Genomic DNA, 21,612 nt, shown 5'->3' with positions numbered 1-21,612 from the left:
ACAAAATAATTGTTACATGACGTGTTTGAGGTAATTTGCCTACTTAATATCGCAATTTCTACTTTTTTTTGTTTTTTAATCGCACGTCCTGCGATGTGAATAGCGCGCATGCGCATATCGCGATTATCGTCACGACAAGATATATCGTGCAGCCCTGCTGCACACTCACACAAAATGCGCTCGTGCCACACACACACACACACACGCACAGAAGTTGTATGCTCCTCCGTGACGATGACCGCTTGTGTTAAAAAAAACGTTTGACAAGTTGGGGGGACACAAACGGGATTTTGAAAAGTGGGGGGGACATTTCTCCACTGGAAATTATGCCCATGCCTATATGTAGGCCTATGACATTACTATGACAAATACTAAACAATAACCTGGTCTTATACAAGCAGAACTAATTAGGGGATAAAAGAGCAGGAGGTCAGGTGGATGCAGAATTAAAGTCCGCCCTGACCTGATCCTATCCATCTGTGTCCAATCACCTGCTGCCCTTGGATTTTGCCTACCCTCTCCAGCTTTGTATTGTCAGTGTGATTAGACCTACCAGTATATATACCCTGTCATTGTTTCTGGATTTTCCTCATGTGGCCACCTGGTTCTCTACGCGTTTTCCCCATATCTTCCTGGTTTGTTCCTTGTTTAGTTTAAATGTTTAATTTGTTTATGTTTCACATTGCCTGCTCCCCTTCGTTAAATGTTTTTTTGCAATTTTTTTAAGCATACATTATGCAAAGCAAGACATTCATAATTACTACACCTAAAATATAACATACTATAGAAGTCTTTTGTTTGTTCTGATACATTTAGACCAAATACGTTGTTCTGATATTTATTTAGAGCAGGTGGCTGGGAACTTCATGTTGCTGTCTTTAAACTTTCAAATGTTAACAGAATACATTTCACTTTATCCACCTATCCACACATTAGAGGTGGAATTAAAAATTGACATATTTGTATGATTGCCCCTACATTTCCAATAAAAAGAGTCCCAACAACTTAAAATAATAAGATTATATTGAAATATGAATCCTCCCTCTCCTGCTTTCTCCAGACAAAGGGCACTAGTAATGAATGTCGGCACTGTTACAATACGTTTTTATTCCAATGAAAACCTATCCAAAATGTTTTAGCATCATCAGGTTAATCTTGTGTCTCAGGGCCATGACATTTAGTCACAGAAACACTGAGTGTATTAAAGCTTCTCAGATTCATCCACATTTAGCATGTTACAATATGTATTATAACAGTGCATAAAACATATTGGAAATGACTTTGGAGCTAAATGACTGGGCAATGATCCAATTCAATCAAGTCAAGAAGTGAGAATGCATACATATTCATGACTCCCCTTTGTTAGTCTTCTCAATAACTAAATTGGAAGGACAGAAGCACAGTAATTGTTTTTGTGCTGAGATATATTAGTTAACAATGACAATGTTTGCAAATGTGCTCACCATGAGCTGCAGGATGATATTATTTTCTGTGAACAACCAATCACAAAGCCAAGAATCATTGTCAACACAAGACGTGTGTTGTGAAATTCTGCTTTCCACCGGGAACTTTAGCAGGTTTCGGAGGAGATTAATACTAAGAGCTGTTATAGATGTCCTGAAGAGGTCCCATAAGGCCACTCCATCAGCAATCTGTTTCCTCTGTGTCAGGTTGGGAATATTACATTCAAAAGATTAATCTTTGCTGTTTAGAGTTCAGTTCACCTGTTTTGATTTGATTTAATCGGCCAAGTGTCCCCCATGTCATGCCACACTACTTTAAAGCCACTTTTCTCAGGTTAGCTTCTGTAACAAGGCACATGTTCCATCAGCAGTGCCATTTATAACTTTCATGATGTTCAGTACATCCAAACCAGCAAACCCCTGCTCATAAAGCCTCTTCTCCATCTTGCATATGTGAGATTGCAATATCCATTTATGAATATTAGCTCAGTGCTAATTGCATGTTTAGATTATACATGCAAATAACCTAAAAGCTTATATAACTCTGCACCTAAGCTATTAGCCATAATTACATGGTTCCATGAATCCAGTTCCTTTCTGATGTGAGCTGTATACTCACCCCTTTCACAACATAATCCTCTAGGTATTAGAAATAGTCCAGGAGTTGTGAAAACATGGTGACGCTCTCGGTGCAATCATTTTCGGCCCAAACTGTCCGGAAGCCATTGATGGAAACTATTCCATTTGAGCTAACGCCTTTAGCTTGTCCATTTGCCAGCGATCAAACTTTGCCCATGATGAGATGGGGGGGGGGGGGGGGGGGGAGACTGGGTCTCCTTATTTCTGGATCCAGTCCTCCTCCTTTGTATCTTCAGTTTACCCTGCACCTCTGTGTCTTTCTCAAGATTTAAGTGGGGATGACGATGTTCTGACACATCATTGTAGCCGACTTTAGCAATATTTTGTTATTACAAGAGTTACTTTGCAATAGCAGTACATTCGGTTTTGAATCCTTCTCCACATTAGATTCATTTTCATTAAAGAGCATCTTGCAGGTTTTTATTTTTTTCTACATTTATGCTTAAACTTGCTTGAAAATTACAATTAAAAAAGTGAATGCAGGATTTGATATGTTTTACGAGACATAAGGGCAGGAATTCAGAGGGAAAGGAGCAATTTTGAGCTCTGCTCTTAAAAACGGCTTTTTTTTAAAGGTCATACGTCAAACGCGTCATATTACATCACACAGGGGACACATCTCCGCTCCCTGACCGCGGGTATAGTAGAGTTGCGTTGAGTAGAGCGGTTGTGTTTTAAGGAGCTGGTATTTTTCGGTAGTTTTACATTGTATTTCACCATTTGTAATCATGGTGCAGTATTGTGTTTGTGCAGGTTGCACAAATACCAGCCTGTCAGGACATCGAGTCCACCATTTCCCTAACAGGAAAAGAAAGCTAGCTAGCTTTCGGTCCTGGATTCGTTTTGTGCAGACAAAGAGACGGGACTTCAATGCTGTGTCTGTGATGAAAAACGCGGTCGTTTGTGGCGCTCATTTTCGACCGGAAGATTATGAGTCAAGTTATGTGATTGAGTGCAGTATGGGATATCGAAGCCAGGACCGTGTGAGGCTGATAGCTAGTGCGGTTCCGTCAATACACACAGCTCTGGCAGCAGCAGCAGCAGGATGGAGTGAGAGCGCGGGAGCGTCGGTCAGAGATTCAGCAAAACGAAAACGTGAACTGTGCACCGTAAGTATTGTTTTTCTAACGTTTGCTAACTTCCAAATTAGTCAGTATAATGATTTCAATAATGACAAGCAACGTGTGTTTAGTATTTATTGTTGTAAGTTAATGTTGCTAGCTTGTTAAACCCACTTGCTAAGTCATAATGGATAATGTTAGCTAGAATTGGAGTGGGGACTTTATTTGCATATCTAATGGCGCAGTTGCTATTTATTTTCATGTGTAATCATGTGTTTCATGTGTGTGTTTTCAAGACTTTGGGAGACAACAGTACTGCAGATTCACCTACAGCCAGTGATGCTGGGCTTATAGACCCAGAGCAAGAGGTCGTCTCTCCACTGGTTCCTCAGCCAACATCTGTGCTTCACTGCGGCTCACAGTGTAACCTCAGACCTTTCCATCGTTCATCAGGTAAATGTAACACAGAAGTAACGCGCCCATTTTACATCAAAACGCGGTAAAGACTCTGCATAGTTTTTGTACATGTTAAAAACATATTAGAAAAACATCTCAGTATGATGCAGGCTGTTACAACTCCAAGACTGGCTATGACGTCAATAATTAACATATAAATGAATTAAAACATCTCAGCCCGAATGTCAACAAAACCTGAACATAAGCTTTGTAAAGATAGATTGTATGGCAGGGCTGTTGTTTATGGCAGGCACAATTATATAATATACATCTTTTTATCCTAGCTGTCCAGGTACAGCCCAGGATGGTCAGTGTGGGGTGTCAGACAGAATCTCCACTGCCCAGTCCTGCACACAGTGATGATGAGTCATCTTCTGTTACCATGGACCACCCTGGGGATATGCAATGGAGCCCAGAGGAGGAAATGATGAGCGAGTCGTCTGACGAGGAACCATCAAAAGAGCCACTGCAGCGAACTAATGCTGATCTCAAGTAAGGCTTCTTTTAATTTTAGATGATGTGTACTGTATTACCAAATTGTGTCGGTCAGAAATAACAAGGGTTTTTTTTTTTTTTTCAGAGCTGCGTAGAAGTTCATTGTGTGCCAAACCCAGCTGATGTCCTTGTTCACCATTTGCCCTTCCTGTTGTGGGGAAACCCAGGGTAATGTGGAGCAGCAACAGGGAACGTATATAAAGATAAAACAAGTAAGAGGATATGTGTGAATTCCACTGATGTAAAAATAAAGGTTGTATCATAACCTGTATGTAAATGTTTATTTTATTTAATTTTTATGTTTTATCAATTCACTGTGTCTATACTTCATTAGCTTTATGGTATAATTGATTTTTGACTGACTAAGAGTTGTACTGGCAATGTTCTGCTTTTCACATCTCTTAGGTATGTGCAGCATGTGGGTATGAGCGTTTTTGGCAGAACCAGCCAATGCTGTACAGAAACATGCCAGCCTGCAACCTGTTACTGAGTGGGGCCATCCACTTTTCAGGTTGCATGGCTACCCAGACAATACGGATGTTGAAACTGTTAGGGCTTCAGTGCATCAGTGTCGGCACCTTCTTCTGCCATCAACGCCTGTACACAATCCCTACTATGGTGCAGGCCTGGCAAACTGAGCAGGCTGGGATCATCCGAGAACTGAAGGAGATGGGGGGTGGGCTAATCCTCTCTGGTGACTGCAGGTAGAACACTTCAGCTTGTATTATTGATATCAAAAAGAGGTAAAAACAATATTTAAATTACGTTCATTTAGCTTTATCCAAAGCAACTTACAATAACTGCATTGCATTGTTTTTTGGGCTTTAACGTCTGAATTAAACTGTTTTTGACACTCATAGGTCAGACTCTCCTGGCCATTGTGCCAAATATGGCACCTACTCCTTGATCGAGGACAGAATAAACAAGGTTTTGGATCTTCAACTTGTCCAGGTAAGTTAACGTTATCAGTCACACAAATCAGATGTGCTTTCGTCTGATGTGACACGGTTAGTGATATGACTGCATAATGTTGTTTTACAGAGCTCAGAGGTCCCAAGCAGCACCTGGTGTGAACTAGAGGGTCTGAAACGCAGCATTGACTTCCTTAAGGAGCAACACATGCAAGTTTCAGCCCTTATTACGGACCGAAATCGCCAGGTAAAGACACACAAGAACGAACAGACATATGTACACACAAAGATTCTTGGCGCACCATATTAACAGCAAAAAATGCATTTTCTTACTAGTTAGTAAGTAATTAAGGTGTTGTGTTTCACTCTAGGTTGCCAAGTGGGTGCGGGAGGAGTTGTGTCCAGGAGGAACGACTCATTTCTTTGATATCTGGCATATTGGTAAAAGTATGTATCTTGATGTTGGTAGGTTTGATTAGGCTGAAATTTGTTTATAATTACATTTTCTCTTTTAACATTTTGTTTCTGTTGTGAAACAGGTCTAGGGAAAGCTTTGGATGCTGCTGCAAAGGAGAGGGAGTGTGAGGACCTGAAGCTGTGGAGGCCAGCCATCATCAATCACCTGTACTGGACTGCAGCTTCCACTCCTGATGGAGATCCAGATGTGATGGAAGCCAAGTGGCAAAGTATGGTGAATCATGTTCAGGACATCCATGAACACGGCACTCCTGCATTTCCCTGCTGTGCACATCCACCTCTGGAGGGAGAAGCAAGGGACAAGGAGTGGCTGGAACCAGGTAACGTACTTTGTACACTGTGTTGCTGAAACATCTTAGTCGTCCAAGTGCTTGTTGGTGCTTAGTTTATTTTGGTTCCAGAGCACTCCATCAATATATAACCCAAAGTGTGCTAACACATTAACAAGGCGTTATATAAATAACACCTGATAGTATCACACAATCTTGCTTTATCAGTGTAGGTAATACATGCATATGTAGACAATTCTAGTAACATCAGAACAAAATATGTGTTTGTACAGGAACAACTGCAGCCATTAAACTGGAGAGGGTGACTTTAAGAACAGCATTGGTGAAGGATGTCCGGAAGTTGTCTCCACAGCATCAGACCTATTCCCTGGAGGCATTTCACTCCCTCATCCTCCACTTTGCACCAAAGCACACTGGGTTCTCCTTCCTTGGGATGTACAGCAGGTAAATATGATGTGATGGTGAAATAATGTGTACGGCTTAGGGATGTTAATAATTAACCATTTAACCGTTAACGAACAATACGAAGTTTAACCGACTAATGCTATCAGTTAAACAGTTTATTCACATATGTACAAACAACTTGTGAACTGCATAATCTGCTTTTTCTACAGGCTTCTCATGGCAGCCCTGCATTTTAACCACAATAGCAGCAGAGAGGTTGCTCGAACCAGTGATGGTGAGGTGCGTTCTGCAGTTCGCTACCCAAGGTTCTGCAAAGGTGGCTGGGTAGTTAGCCCTATCAAGGAGAAGCCATCATACGGTTAGCTGTTTTACTCGGTCCCTAAATATTATTTATTGTGTGATGCATCTATAATATCACTGAATGTGATCACTTGTTTCCTTCCTTCAGCATACGCTGCAGCCCTGATGGAGTCTCTGAGAGAGGGCTACTCCAGGTTACCAGAGACTCTACGAGAGAGCAGTGCAGTCTTGTCCTCCACTGCCCCTGCCCCCCTTTCCACTTCCTGCCAGGAGATCGCCAAGGATGAGGCAGTTGGCCTTTATCTGGCACGGCATTCCCGGTTTAACACAGGAAATTAGTGTGAAACCAGCAGATTCTGTGGTTCACAGTTTTCAGGGTAAGATTATTCTAAATTGACATTTGTTTATTTGTTAGATAAAACCTGGTAAGAGATTTTGATGGTGCAAAAATCAATATTAATATATAATAACAATATTTTTTTTCTCTCTTCATAGGATATGTTGGGACAGGTCCCAAAGCTTGCCGCTGTATTTACTCCCTCCATCTGACAGGAGGGAGCCTCGTTGAGCTGCGATAATAATATTAAATAAATAATTCCATATTCATAAATGAAATGATATGCAAATAAACATTTCTTGGCTGTGGACTTGTACTCTACAAAAATATGTTGAGGTCATGGTAATCTAATTCAATAAACAATAACTGCAATGAACAGATAGCATTTTCTGACTCGTAAAATGATTGGATATGGTGTAATTTGTTAAATGATTCTGTGTTGAAAAATGTATATCTTTAAAAACTGCATTGGTGTATTAGGGCGGGCCATATTATTTTCTTTTTTGTAAATCGATCGAGAGGAGTGTTCAAATAACTTATTTTGGTGGTTATTAATGAAAAGACACTATCTATCAATCAATCAATGTTTATTTGTGTAAATTGAAAAAATACCACATTTACAGCATAGGTAGACAAAATGTTTGGAAATGCATGTGTATGTGAACACATAGTGCGAACACACTATGATTGTGATTAATTGTATTGATCGTCACCAAAATTAGGCCACTCAAAACCTTTGTAAATTCCTCCTCCTTCTGGGAACTGTCTTCTGATGGCAGACACAACACATGAGGGTAAGGGCTTCCTAATGTGCCTGCCTAGAACTCCACAGGCCCAGCGGATGACCTGCCTCTAAGCTAAGTGTAGCGGTATTGCCTGGGGATAGGGACACAATATCTACAGGTAAACTTGATAGCCTTGTTAACATCATCAACAAGTGTTATATAGTATATAATCTACAGGTTCTGGGTTTTGAAACCTGCTAAACACGGGGTCAATAGCAACTGTATTATCTTTAATAGTATTTATCTTTTTAATTGTAATCTAAACATACTCATGTCTGCTGGTCTGAAGCGGGCCATGCTCCTGCCTGGAGTTCATGTAGGCCAGTGGTCGCCAACCAGTCGATCGCGATCGACCGGTCGATCGTGAGTGTGGTGCGGGTAGATCGCGGACCGTTAAAAAAAAAAGTAACAAAAGAAAGAAAAATAAAATTAAAATAATAATGTTTGAAAAATACGTTTTTAGATGTAAACCTATCATCCCCCACCCCGTTAGCAGGTGCCACTTGATTTACATATATTTGAGACACCTCAATAATATAATACATTAACCGTGCTTTACGCGAACCTCATCATGAGTCATGACACAAGAAAGGACGGCAGGACTGCAATTTCCCGTTTTCAGTGAATGCAACAGAGGCAAGTCACCAGACCAATTAGAGAGTTGCATGGAAATACACGTGTGCTTGTGTCATTCAAGCTCGGCTCTGTGTGTGTGTGGCAATAGCGCATTTAGGGAGAGAGGGGGAGAGGGGGACCGGTGCTAGCGGGGACTGTGATGTTAGCATCTGGTTAGCTAGCTGCACTAACGGACATAAGGAGCTGTCTCCACAACAAGCTGGAGGAGAGTCCTCCCCTGTCAGACTGAGGGGCTCAGGTGAGCTAAAGGACTCTGAGTGTTTACGGTTTTGTCACCAATTATTCAAAAGATTATTTCCGCGGCACACCTTCATATGATCATTATAGTTATACAAACAATAAGAGAATAAATGAAAAAAATGTATGAAATAGCCTACTATATGGCAGTAAAACAAGAATACAGTTTGAAAGGGGAGTGATTTGTAAAATATCCATAAAGAAAAAGAAAATCTGTTTACAGTTCTGTTTCATCTGGGTGTTGAGAGATGTATCCATAGATCTCTTCATGTTGCTCTCAAAGTGCACCAGATTGATGCTTTCAACTTCAATATTTAAAAAAAAATCTTCCCGGGGGAGCATCCCCCCGGACCCCCCTAGAGGAGGTGAGGATCCCCCTAGAGGAGGTGAGGTCCTCCCCCCAATAGCACTTTACCCCTGCCTATATGCCGTGAGCTGATTATGGAGCCTTCATTGTAACAGTAATTCAGATGCAAATAGCCTATATAAAAGGCCTCAAATTGGAAGCATTGTATGGGCCGTGTTTTTCACTCAATTCTGCAATAGGTAGATCTCGCCTTTCACCTAGGCCGAGGTCGGTGATCTTGGGCTTAAAAAGGTTGGTGACCACTGATGTAGGCTATCTGTAGCACAAAGGGATTCAGACAGCATGCTTCAAAGCCTGGGTGCAGTGTCAGGCATGTTATGTCTGGTCTGGGGGTGAGGTTCTCCACCAGGGCCCAGAAGGGATCCACCTCCCTACAGCACATGCTCTCCACAGCTGAGGTCATGGGCTGGTATTCCCCACACAAGCACCTACAAAACAAAACGTTTATCAGGAAACCGTAGTACATCTCTCTCCCCCCCTTCGCTGCTCTCTCCCTCCCCTCCGGTACACAGCACCGTAAGACGTAGTGTGGAGTTGCATTAGGTAACGCGAGATACGGCTGATACTTGCGCATTAGTTTCTGTTATGGATCAGTATCAACAGTCCTGCCAGTAACGTTACTATATTATCAATGCTACTTTAGTTATAGCCTGATATATTATAGCTAACTTTACAATGTTGTGATGTGACGTTAGCTAACATTCTGTAGCTAACGCCGGTCACTCACCAAGATAGCTGCCCAGTTCTCCACTGGTTCTCCTCACACCACAGCTCAATTTCTCTCCGATGGCCGTTATTTCTTCTAATCCTTGGCTGCTCCTGGTCTCTTGGACGCCTAGCAGGCTCATAATTATAAGGTTGTGGTCCGTCATATGCATTCGAATATTCATGTTCAAGTTCTTCTGTGTCTTCTGTGTCGAAACTAGCATTGGGATCCATGTTTATTCATACGTTACACCGGCCGCTCTCCCCCTTTTGTCCCCCGTGTTACGTCACACGCGGGAGGTCACGTGCCGAGGCTTTTTTATGCGGAAGTGAACATTTCTTTAAAAAAGGCCCCAGATGTCACTATAGTGTATATTTCTGTATATTTTTTTGAAAATCTAGTGTATTCATAATTTTCCTACACATTTATTCACAGGTGTCTTTAACCTGGAAGTTGCTCTTTAAATAGGGGAACCTGGGCAATTTATTGGGTATGATTACATACATCTAAGTTTTAGGCCATGCTAACAGTCCATTCAGCTATAAAACATTGGTTGTATGGATAGCAATGTCTATTTATCCACCACCTTGGTCCAAAACAAAAACAAGTCAACCACTATTGGATGGATTTAGAGATCCTCGCAGAAAATAAACTACTCTAGGGTTGCAAAATAAAATAGAGAAACCACACTAATCAGATCCAGTTTATGTTGAAAAACAGTATACAAACATATATTTCAACTTTAAATTCAATTAAAAAGTCAAAATCAAGCAAATAGACATTTAAACGAGTCAGTTTTTGTAATTGGCAAATGTTGAAAATCTGACATCTGAAAATAATTTATACATTCTGAATGCTCTGTATTGACAGGCATTTGCATCTCTGAAGCCCAATCTGTTACTCAATAATTAATGTTTCCATTAATGTCTCGAGTCTTTTTGTGATGTGTGTTGTCCAAATAAGTAATTATTGGCTAGCAGTCAATACACGCATAATATAATTAGCAAGTGAATCTTAGAGGGCTAAAAGCAGACATATGAGTTCTTCTGTTGACACGGTCCAAATTATTTAGTTGGCTCATGGCCAATATCAAACAGAAATTAAATCTCTAATCTGTATTATTTTACTGTGTGTGTCGCAGTTAAATAACATAAGTTGTCAGTGTAAGTATTTATTCACTGTTTATACATGTGAAAACATTTTATTCAGAGTTCGGGGTATAGATTTGATTATATACGTCCCAATTCAAACAATTATTTTACAAAAAGAATTTACAGATGTAATGGAAAAATATATTACCAGTTTATAAAATATATGCTATATATATATATATATATACACATATATATATATATATATATATATACACATGAGGAATTCTCTTAATCAAATGCAACTTTACTTCCAAAATAATCACCTAGTATAATGCATATTAAAATAAACCGCCTGGAATGAGCTTTTCTGCTTGAATGCTCTTTTACGTACTTTTAGACTAAACACTTACTGAAGTATGACATTGACTCGTTACATTAACATTTACTTCCTGTCCGATTATGACGCATTAAAATATACAATTATATTAATTTAATTGGTTTTAAATAAAATGTAAAATATTCCAAATAACCAATTTTTCATCAGTGTTTTACAAGAACACATGTTATCCCCAGCAGGTTATAATGAGCAACAGAATGCCATGTGCTGTGCATGCTGCAGTAGCATTTATTTCAGTGGCTTAGGGAGCACTGTCCATGCTGCTGACTAGGTGTTCATGCTGCACATTGTAATTGTCCTCTCTGAATACAGTAATAGTGCTATACTTCTATTTAATACATGATGGAGAAGGCAGTAGTCTATGAATATGGGGAATGCTCCAACATAAACATTGGCAAGGGGGCTCATCGCTATCATGTCACACAGTTCATAACAGAGTTGCCATCTTGCATTTGTGTCTAGTGCAACAGGTATTTTTTTTCTTTATGTCCAGCAAACATGCACTGTGTTGAAGCCGAAGTATGCTGCTGAGAAGTTGAAAAACATTTTAATAAAAGGGAGTGTTGATCAGATATTAATTAATCAATCTGTAAATGAATCAATAACATTTTATTTCATGAGGAGCTGTAGTTCACGGGTTTTATGAGCAATTGAAATGTCAGTGGTTCGATGCCAAGTCGCTGCCGACAACATGTAGAAGTGTCCTTGGGAAAGATACTTAAAATCCAGATTAGTCTTTTAGACACGTGGTCTTTGTTAGTGGAGTGTATTTAAGTCACTTTGAATGAAAGCTAAAATAAAGGATGAAGAGGATGGATGTGTCCTCCATGTTGTGCTGTTAAAGAATCAAACCTTATTTGTGTAATAAAAATGAAAAACGGTCCTTGCCTAATAAAAGTGAGATTGAGGGTTATTGTTGTTCCACAGGCCATAATGAACTATGATTTTTACTGACATGTGACCTCTTGTTGTGATAACATAATGATAGTAATGATGAAATTGCTGTTTACACAGCTGTACAACCTCTCAAAGAGAAGGTCCTAAAACCACTGAAAACAATGGATACAATGCGATGATGTTTTTTTATCCTACAATTATGGTTCTGTACTTTGGATTTATGAACAATTATCTGCAGGACTGATAACATTTGCATGGGTTTATTTCTACTTTACTTTGTGTGACTTTAAAATCTATTAACATGCTAATATGCTTCAGCAATATTGCAACAAGTGAACCTAAAGCAATCAGCATATTAGCATTTTAATTGTTGTATTTTAATTGTTTGCATGATTGTCTCTAGCTCAAAGCCCAGATGATCCTCTGTACAGTGGAACACAGTCACTAACATGATGGTTTGACCATGACAACACTTTTTGATTAATCTGCCTACCTTCATCCCGATGCACAGTATTGCAAAGTGCACTATGATTACTAGGATGGTGCACTCATAATGGTAAAAAAGTTGAGTGTGGAATGCTGGACACTTCCCCCATCCAACGTAACTTCTGTTAGCTGTGAAGTTTGTTGCTTCAGTGAACACAGCATTAAATAAAGAAGAAGAAGATAGAAGATGGACCTTTTATTAATCCCCCGAGGGGGAAATTCAGTTTCCACTCTGTCGTACAAACACATGCGTTTTTATACAGGTCACACAGTACACACTTTTTAGAACATGCACATACACAAATACACACAGTTATACACATATAGGCAGGTCTGTCTTCACTAACTGTACGAAGGCTCAGTCATTGGTACATGTTTATAAAGCCATGTTGGGTAAACTACCAACTTATATATGCTCTCTGATCTCACAGAGAGTGGCAAGTAGCTATTGCCTGAGATCCCAGGATGTGTTTTTAATCCATGTGCCAAGTGCTAGGACTGTTTTAGGTACTAAAGCTTTTATGTGTGCTGCTCCTCTAGCTTGGAACACTATGCAAAACAAATTGAAACTGAGCATTTTGGTTCCCTTGCATCATTTTAAAGCTCGGATAGACGAAATGTTATTAGATATCTGTCATTGTGAATAGGTTGCTAATGTATACCCCTGTAATTATGTTGTATGATGTCCTTTTTTTTTTCTGTTGTTTTTATGTGTAACCAATGTGCTGCAGGTCTCCCTTGAGAAAGAGATCGTTGATCTCAATGGGATTTTCACCTGGTTAAATAAAGGCTACAAACAAACAAACATTACATTACATTACATTGCATTTAGCTGACACTTTTATCCAAAGCGACTTACAATAAGTGCGTTCGACCAAAAAAATACAACCTTGAAGAAAACAGAATCATATAAGTGCATCAGGTTTCATAGAGCCAAAACATTTACAGTGCTACTCAACTGGCTTTAGATAAGCCAGCCCCTTGTTAGTATATAAGTGCTTTGTTAGTAATTATATCGCTCGAAGTGGAATCGAAAGAGATGAGTTTTCAGTCTGCGCCGGAAGATGTGTAGGCTTTCTGCTGTCCTGATTTCAATGGGGAGCTCATTCCACCATTTTGGAGCCAGGATAGCAAACCCACGTGTTATTGCCGATGATGAAACGAACATGCGCAGTTGAGAGGTCAGAGCGGAGGCAGCCAGTCTAGCCGGCGCCAGTGAGCAGTTGGGCCTTGCTCAAGGTCACTTCGGCAGTGGCCCAGGAGGTGAACTGGCCCCTCTCCAGTACAATACAATACAATACAACTTTATTTATAAAGCACTTTAAACCTCCAGACCAAAGTGCTGTACAGGCAAATAAATAAAACAAAACATACAAAAAAGTAACACAGCTCAGCTCACACACCATAAAACAAGTACAAGTAAAAACAAAAAACAATTTAAATGCAAAAAAGCAACACTCTAAAGATGTTGAAACGCCAAATGTTAAAACGCTAAGGAGAAGAGGTGGGTTTTAAGAAGCGATTTAAAAGCAGGCAGTGTGGAGGCCTGTCTGATCTCCAGGGGCAGAGCGTTCCACAGTTTGAGAGCCGCTACAGAGAAGCAACGGTCCCCTCTGAGCTTTGACCTGGTTTTAGGCACATTCAGGAGCAGTTGGTCCGCTGACCTGAGAGGGTGGTTCGGCGTGTAATGCTGTAGCAGCTCAGCAAGGTATGGTGGGGTCATGCCATTTAGGGATTTAAAAGTAAATAAAATAATTTTAAAATGGATCCTAAAATAAATTGGCAGCCAGTGGAGAGAAGCTAAGACAGGGGAAAAGTGGTCATACTTCCGTGTGCCAGTTAAGAGCCTTGCTGCGGCATTTTGCACCCGCTGCAGTCGTTCGAGGGAGGACCCACTGAACCCCATCAGGAGAGAGTTACAGTAGTCTAGCCGGGTGGTGACAAAGGCATGGATTACTGTCTCAAACTGCTGTATGAAGAGAAAAGGTTTTACTTTGGCTAGCTGCCTCAGGTGATAAAAGCTAGTTTTTACCACCGACTTAATCTGACTCTCAAGTTTGAGTTCACGGTCCATTTTAATACCAAGGTTCGTAATGGTGGGCTTGGTGTACTGATGCAAGGAACCCAGGTCTACAGAAGTGGTGTCAGTGGTGCTACCAAAAACCATTACTTCTGTTGTTCCTTCATTGAGTTTAAGGAAATTGCACGCCATCCAGGCCTTTATGTCATCTAGGCACTTTAGCAGTGGGCTAATTGAGTAACCCTCCTTCTTTGTTAGAGGGACATAAATCTGGCTATCGTCAGCATAACAGTGGAATGCGATGCCGTGCTTTCTAAAGATGGACCCAAGAGGGAGCAAATAGAGGGAGAATAGCAGGGGGCCTAATACTGAGCCCTGTGGGACCCCATACAGGAGTGGAGGAGAGGATGACTCGGAGTCACCAAGGCTGACAGAGAAAGTTCTGTCCTTCAAATATGACCTGAACCATTCCAGGGCTTTCCCCTCAATGCCCACCCACTTCTCCAAGCGGGAGATCAGGATGTCATGGTCGACTGTATCGAAAGCAGCAGTTAAGTCAATAAGTAGGAGCACAACGCAGTCCCCAGAGTCAGTAGATAAAAGGATGTCATTAAAGACTCTTAAAAGCGCTGTTTCAGTGCTGTGCATAGTTTTAAAACCGGATTGGAAAACCTCCAGTATGTTGTTCTCTTCCAGAAAAAACATAATTTGACTGTAGACAATCTTCTCCAGGATCTTTGACATAAAAAACATTTTGGAAATGGGCCTAAAATTAGCCAGAACTGTGGGATCCAGGCTGGGTTTTTTAATACGAGGTTGCACTACTGCATGCTTCACGTTTTCGGGGACCTTCCCTGAGAGCAGGCTGCTGTTTAAAACTGCCAGCACAGATGGTCCAACAGTGGGGAAAACCTCTTTAAAAAGTCAAGGCGCGACAGGGTCATTTGGAGAACCAGAGGGCTTTAACTTGGAGACAGTCTCCTGTACAAAAGACAGAGCTACAGGCTCAAACTGATTAAAGACAGCAGAACACGGTGCAGTAACTGAGGGGTCAATTGCAGGAGCAGAGATTTGAGCTCTAGTGGAGTTTACCTTATTAATAAAAAAGTGAAGAAAATCTTCACAGACCACGGTAGAGGTCTCCATAACGGTATTCTGGGGGGCACTAAGGACCAAATCAATAGTCTGGAACCGAACACGTGGCTTATGACGATTTGACAGAAAGATGTCAGATAAAAGTTTGCTTTTTGCCTCTTTCACAGTGATCTGAAAATGTCCAGGTTAAGAACCGGCAAGATTAAAGGAATCAACAAGGTCTAAAAAGTCCTTTGCCATAGCTTTGTCGGGGCAACACACGTGAATATTAAAATCCCCAACAATAAGAACACGATCATATTTTAGCATAATTTCAGCCAAGAAATCCGAGAAATCATTTAAAAATCCCTTATTGTATTTGGGAGGTCTATAGACCACAGCACACAGTACTGTATGAGAGCAACCAAGCTCGAACACGCTCAGTTCAAAGCTGCCGGGTGAAAATGTCAGTGAAAGCTGTAGTCATTTATAGTCACTCTTAAAAACAGTTGCTATACCTCCACCTCGGCCTGACGTCTGCGGAGAGTTAAAATAACAGCAATGCTGCGGTACAAGTTCGGTAAACGCGCTGGACTCACCAATATTGAGCCATGTCTCAGTCACAAATAGGAAATCCAAGCCCTTGGAAGTGAAGAAATCCTTTAGGACAAAAGTCTTGTTTGTTAGCAATCTTGCATTGACCAGGCCGAACCTGGCAGGGGCCGGCAGATTGGCGGCGTTAGAGGTCCGGGGAGCCCGACACAGAGACCTCAGGTCATGCGGATTAACCCCGCGGCAGCGGGGACGAGGGGAGCAGGTCCCGCGGTGCAGGAATGCCTCATCCGGGTCAACGACAGGTACCAGGCAGGCGTCGACAGGGTCCAGGAAACGCCTCGAAAAAGAGAGACTAGGCTCATACTCAGTATGAGAGAAAAGATGAGCTGAAAAAGCCTTCATTCTCACCAGTCAACCACTGCGTTTTCCCCGGCGGCGGTGGCGTTTACAGGTAGGTGGAGCCGGGGTGCGGCACAGGTAAACTGGTCCCCCTGATAAAAACGGAGGCAGCGTTTTATCTCCACCACGAGTAGACTTTGCTGGATTAATGGCAGAAAACCGAAGGTCCAGCAGTGTTTGGCGATCGTACACCAGTAGAGAGTTGACATTTTGCATTAAACATGACAAAAACTGTAAAAAAACACACAGCGTAAGCATCGGCAGGCGGCAGGCCACACACTGGCGCCATCTTGCAGTGACTGATCAGTACCAATCCACACTCCATCTTTTTTTGGTCCGATTAGGGACGTGAACCGGCAACCCTTCGGTCCAAAGTCCAATCCCCTACAGACTCAGTGGTGACGGGTCATTAGTGTCAGCAGAAAGTATTAAAAATAATGATTACAAACAATAAATGCAAAAATTAAATAAAAAAATATATTTTAAGATCATGTTTAATCATCTGATTTGTCTGTACATTGCTGTTTTAGTCTGTGTTCTTCTAATGAGTGTCTACAGCAGGGGTGGGGAACCTCCGGCCCCCGGGACGTATACGGCCCGCGAGACCATTTGCTACGGCCCTCGAGGTAATTTATAAACACACGCAAAAAAGAAAAAAATTAAAGAAATCTAGACCGCAAATTAAACAGGCGAGTGCCTGTTTTTCCTGGCCAAGGTCAGGGTCCTTGAACACAACACGAGCCTAACGTGTCATCACGTGGTATATGTCTCGTCTGACAAGGGAGCATGGCAGGGGAGCACCAGAACGTCGCTTCGGCACTTCCAAAAATTGCAGTACCCATAAGGAGCCGGACACATGCCGCAGTTTCTGCGTGGCTGTGTCTTTAGTTGTAAGCCCAGTGGCGATCTGTTCATCTGTCATACTGATCATACAGTCAATAACGTTGTTGTTATTAGCATCTGGTTAGCTAGCTATGCTAACGAATATAAGAAGCTTTTTCTCCAACCAGTGAGGTAAAGGCACATCTTTATATGATCATTATAGCTCTAAAAAACAAGAGAATAAAGTAAACAGGTATAAAATACTATATGACAGTAAATAAAAGTTGTTATTAATAAACAAGAATACAGTTTGAAAGGGGAGTGATTTGTAAAAATATCCATAAAGAAAAATACATCTGCTTCCAGTTCTGTTTCATACTGTATGGATGTTGAGAGATGTATCCATAGATCTCCTAATGTTGCTCTCAAAGTGCACCAGATTGATGCTTTTAACTTCAACATTTAAAAAAAAATCTTCCCGGGGAGGGGGGGTGAGGACCCCCCTAGAGGAGGTTAGGTTCCCCCCCCCCCCCCACTTAAATCACGTCAACATGGATAGGAAACGAAATACATTTGCACATATCTTGTGTCCAATATACTTTCTGTTTTGGTGGTCATGCCACAACCGTGCACGTGAATGCATGCACGAGTCATGGTAAAATATCTGGATTAAGAGTTTGCTTTTTCTTTGCACGGCATGAAAGAAAGACGAAATGAATGGGCTGTGATTTTAGTATTTTTAAGCAGAGGTCAATAATTTGTACGGCCCTCGGAGGATGTTTAAAAAATTGAAATGGCCCTTGAGAGGAAAAAGGTTCCCCACCCCTGGTCTACAGTGTGTGCCTATTGAACTGTTTAGAGCCATGTGGGACAATACCCGATCATGCCCCTCCCTCTCACTGTCAAAGTGAACGGTGACTGTAAAAACTACACTGCGCATGCTCAGAGTATTTTCCTATTAAAGTCCTTATCTTACATTAAAAACTTTTTTTGGCAGTTGATTTCTGGGGGGTGTATGCAACAGATAGTCAATGTATGTTTCTTTATTTCATACTGAATAATATGTAAAAAAAGGAAAAATATTAGGTCCAATAAAAAAACTTTGCTTCTGGAAGCAGGCCATTTCGTGACGTCACGTGTGGTTCCCGGCTGCCGCTGTCTGGCTCCCTGCTGCCGTCCGGATCGACAGCCAATGCGCGCAGCCAGCGAGAGTTCACAACGAAAAATGGCGTCAAATATTGTTGATGTTTACGCATCAGAAAAAGCTAATAGCGCGGGTATTTGGCACAATTTGACAGAACAATTATTTGGTGTGGACGATGCGAGCAGTGACGATGAATCTGAACGATCTCTGCCGCCTTTTACACCAGAAATAAGAGGCCTCGCGTGGCGAATTTGGGCACTAACTAGAGTGTCTGTCTATAGTGCCATGTCATTCAATGATACCTGGGTTTCTCCCAGTTTACAACTTAGATTAGGATATATAAATGATAAACAAATTTCAAATTGATGGTTCACTCACCCTGGACAGTGTTAGTTTTTTCACAGCTTTATCGGACCTGTGTTTCTTTTGTAGGGGTTCCGCCAAGGAGTCTGACATCACTTGTGTTTCACCCTGTTTACTATCGGACAGCGTTGTCTCCCGTTGGCCGCGAAATATCGACGATGCCTGGGGCTCAGCCTCGGAACGCGAGGAAGTCATTGGGGTTGAATCACCTGTCCTAATTGATGGAATTGCACCCTTTCTTATGTCCAACTGTTTTTTGAAACCCATCTTCCATTGTTGGTAGCCTTCAAAATCATCAGGGACAACAAAATGTGCCCCACAAATAACGCTGGTTTCACTGGCGCACTGCCAATTTTTTCTTGTGTTCCGCACAAATCGCTCCCATTTCTCCCGTAAAACCTTCTCTTTCGGGAACAAATGAACGGTAAAACCATCCCGATTGGTGTTGCTACACCCGCCAACGACACACCTCTTCACCATGATCCGGAAAAAACAAGACAAACTCGGAGATAAACACTGATACACAAAGTTGACATGCGGCTATACCAGCAATGCTACACTGTGTGATGCTGGGACGGGCTGAACTCACCAGGATTCGCGGAACCACACGTGACGTCACGACACAGCACCAAGCAGCGGCAAGTTTGAATCCAGACTTTTCTGGATACCTCTGAATTTGACCCATTTTCCCGATATTAACAAGTGATTTACAGCAAATAGGAAACGATATTCGATCTATATCACGTGTTACTGGAATAAGACCCAACAAGTTAATGCATTTTGAAACAGTTCTATGATCTTTCAGCTACAGTAAATTACGCAAGATAAGGACTTTAAGGCCCAATCCCAAACCACTCCCTCGACCCAATACCTCTCCGTGACGGATTGAACTCCGTCTGTAGCCACACTCGCAGCTCAACGAGGCTCCCTCCTGTCAGATGGAGGGAGTAAATACAGCAGCAAGCTTTGGAACAAACTCCCCTCTCTCCGGCAGAAACAGGACATGCCGTAACTGTATGAAACAACGCTTTCAAATCAGCATCTCTTAGACAAAAAGTTTAAGTGAATAACTAAAATAAGGTGGAGGGGGCGGTTTGGGAATGGGCCTTAATGTGTGCGGCAAAAAAATAATGACCATAGGGGCACAGAGCTGCCATCCCCACCATACGTCATCTCACATAATTCAGAGCTGATTGGCTGTAAGTAAGTGCGCCGCGAAAAGTGTGGTGTGTGTGTGAAGAGGAGACGAGAGAGGTGCAGTGAGACGGGTTATGGCTAGAAAGGATCCGTCTTATGTAAAACTCTCGCGAGAGTTTGGCTGAATGTCACGTGGCTGAATGTTTACGTTTGGCAGGCAGCCTTTCAGTTACGATCGTTAACATCAGTGGGCCACAGCAAATGATAATGAGAAGCTAAACTATCTATTAATTATGTCAATTACAGGGAGTGTGATTGTTGAAATAGGGTGTTAGCGGTCTTGCTGGTGTTCAAAGAAGAATGACAACACTGTAGATCACCAACACTATGGTTTATTTTTTATTCATAGGCAAATCAACGTTGTCACAGTAAAAGTCCCAAGATAGTTCCTGGTGCAATAAAATGTTCCCTTGCAGTGTTTTACTATTATGTCTGATGTTTCTCTATTAATATTGCTGCTGCATTAACGTGTATGTTGCATCATGTTACTTCTGTAGATGTGTTTCCGAGCCGCTCCGATTACAACGAGAGTTACAACGAGAAAGTGACGTCATATTTACACTAGACGGATCCTTTCTAGCCATAACCAGCGCCGTATAGATAGAAGAGTTACGACAGCGGAAGTCCAAAAACGGTTATCGTCACGTGGTTCATGTAGACGAGAATCGTTCCCCGGAAGTTCATGGCGGGCAATGTGAATGCATTGATAACAGGAGATAGAACTTCGACTTTTGGTAATTATTAGTGAATAAAGGTTTTGATTTGCAATATTTATACAACAAATCGATATGTGTATGTATTTACATCAATATGTTTTAAAAAATAAAATTGAATTTGCTAATATTAAGTGATAATATTAGGATTAGTGTGAACAACTAGTTTACATGTTAGGCTAACAGTGCCTTGGTTAAAGAGCCTGTTGCTGTTTATTTATAGCTTTGAATTCTTTCAAACCAATATTATCTTCTTAAACTTGTATGGTAGTCAGGAGCATCACTTTCTAATGTTTATTGATATATTTAGAGGGAGGGGATCTAAAGGAATGCTTCAAAATTCAGATTAGATTAATTTCTACCATTTTCTTAAATTCATGGTAGTTTCAGTAATCCCATGGTAATTGAGGACACAAGTTATCTAAATGACTAATGTCATCTTTATGGCTTTCAGAAAGGACAGGAGACCGACAGCTGACTATTAAAGGACTAGCAGCAGCAGCAGCAGCAGCAGCATGATGATGATGATGATGATGTTAAATGTGTTGTTTTAGGAACATCCATTGCAAATACATGGAATTCAATAAACATTGAATAGCATATCATGCAGTTTGTCTGTGCCTTTTCCTCCGTGTTGTCCTGGTTTGCTGTGCTGCCTCCTAGTCGCCACCATGGTTTGCTGTGCTGCCTGGGGATGCTCAAATCGGTCTGAGAAAGGAGTACGAATGTACGGCTTCCCCACTGACACAGAGCGGAGGAAAAAATGGCTGGCACAAGTCAGCAGGAGCAATTTCATGACCAACAGCAAAAACATATGTGAGGTTAGGTTATTGTATATAAACACTGCATTTGCACTTTTTCACAAAACGAAAACCACACCATTGGG

General features: G+C 41.4%; 1 protein-coding gene across 1 annotated transcript; it reads left to right on the top strand.

Moving 5' to 3' along the window:
• Nucleotides 1-2,557: 2,557 nt before the first annotated feature.
• LOC307022885 (uncharacterized protein) lies at nt 2,558-7,204 on the top strand. Its single transcript, XM_079655789.1, has 13 exons — nt 2,558-3,211; nt 3,460-3,616; nt 3,904-4,111; nt 4,200-4,326; nt 4,520-4,818; nt 4,975-5,065; nt 5,156-5,272; nt 5,397-5,472; nt 5,565-5,822; nt 6,065-6,236; nt 6,407-6,555; nt 6,646-6,874; nt 6,993-7,204. The coding sequence occupies exons 4-12, from the start codon at nt 4,237-4,239 to the stop codon at nt 6,834-6,836; spliced, it is 1,443 nt and encodes a 480-aa protein (XP_079511915.1). The 5' UTR covers nt 2,558-3,211; nt 3,460-3,616; nt 3,904-4,111; nt 4,200-4,236; the 3' UTR covers nt 6,837-6,874; nt 6,993-7,204.
• The last annotated feature ends 14,408 nt before the right edge of the window (nt 7,205-21,612 follow it).

This window comes from Notothenia rossii (genome assembly GCF_949606895.1).
Source record: "Notothenia rossii genome assembly, chromosome: 1".
Lineage (NCBI taxonomy): Eukaryota > Metazoa > Chordata > Actinopteri > Perciformes > Nototheniidae > Notothenia > Notothenia rossii.
This window is presented reverse-complemented; position numbering and strand designations above follow the sequence as displayed.

What these genes read in the sequence shown, in the direction of transcription:
- LOC307022885 (XM_079655789.1), top strand. Translation starts at nt 4,237, where the DNA reads ATGTCCTTGTTCACCATTTGCCCTTCCTGTTGTGGGGAAACCCAGGGT. An exon ending in TTACGGACCGAAATCGCCAG is followed by an intron (nt 5,273 to 5,396) that starts GTAAAGACACAC and finishes GTTTCACTCTAG; the next exon opens with GTTGCCAAGTGGGTGCGGGA. An exon ending in CAAGGAGAAGCCATCATACG is followed by an intron (nt 6,556 to 6,645) that starts GTTAGCTGTTTT and finishes TCCTTCCTTCAG; the next exon opens with CATACGCTGCAGCCCTGATG.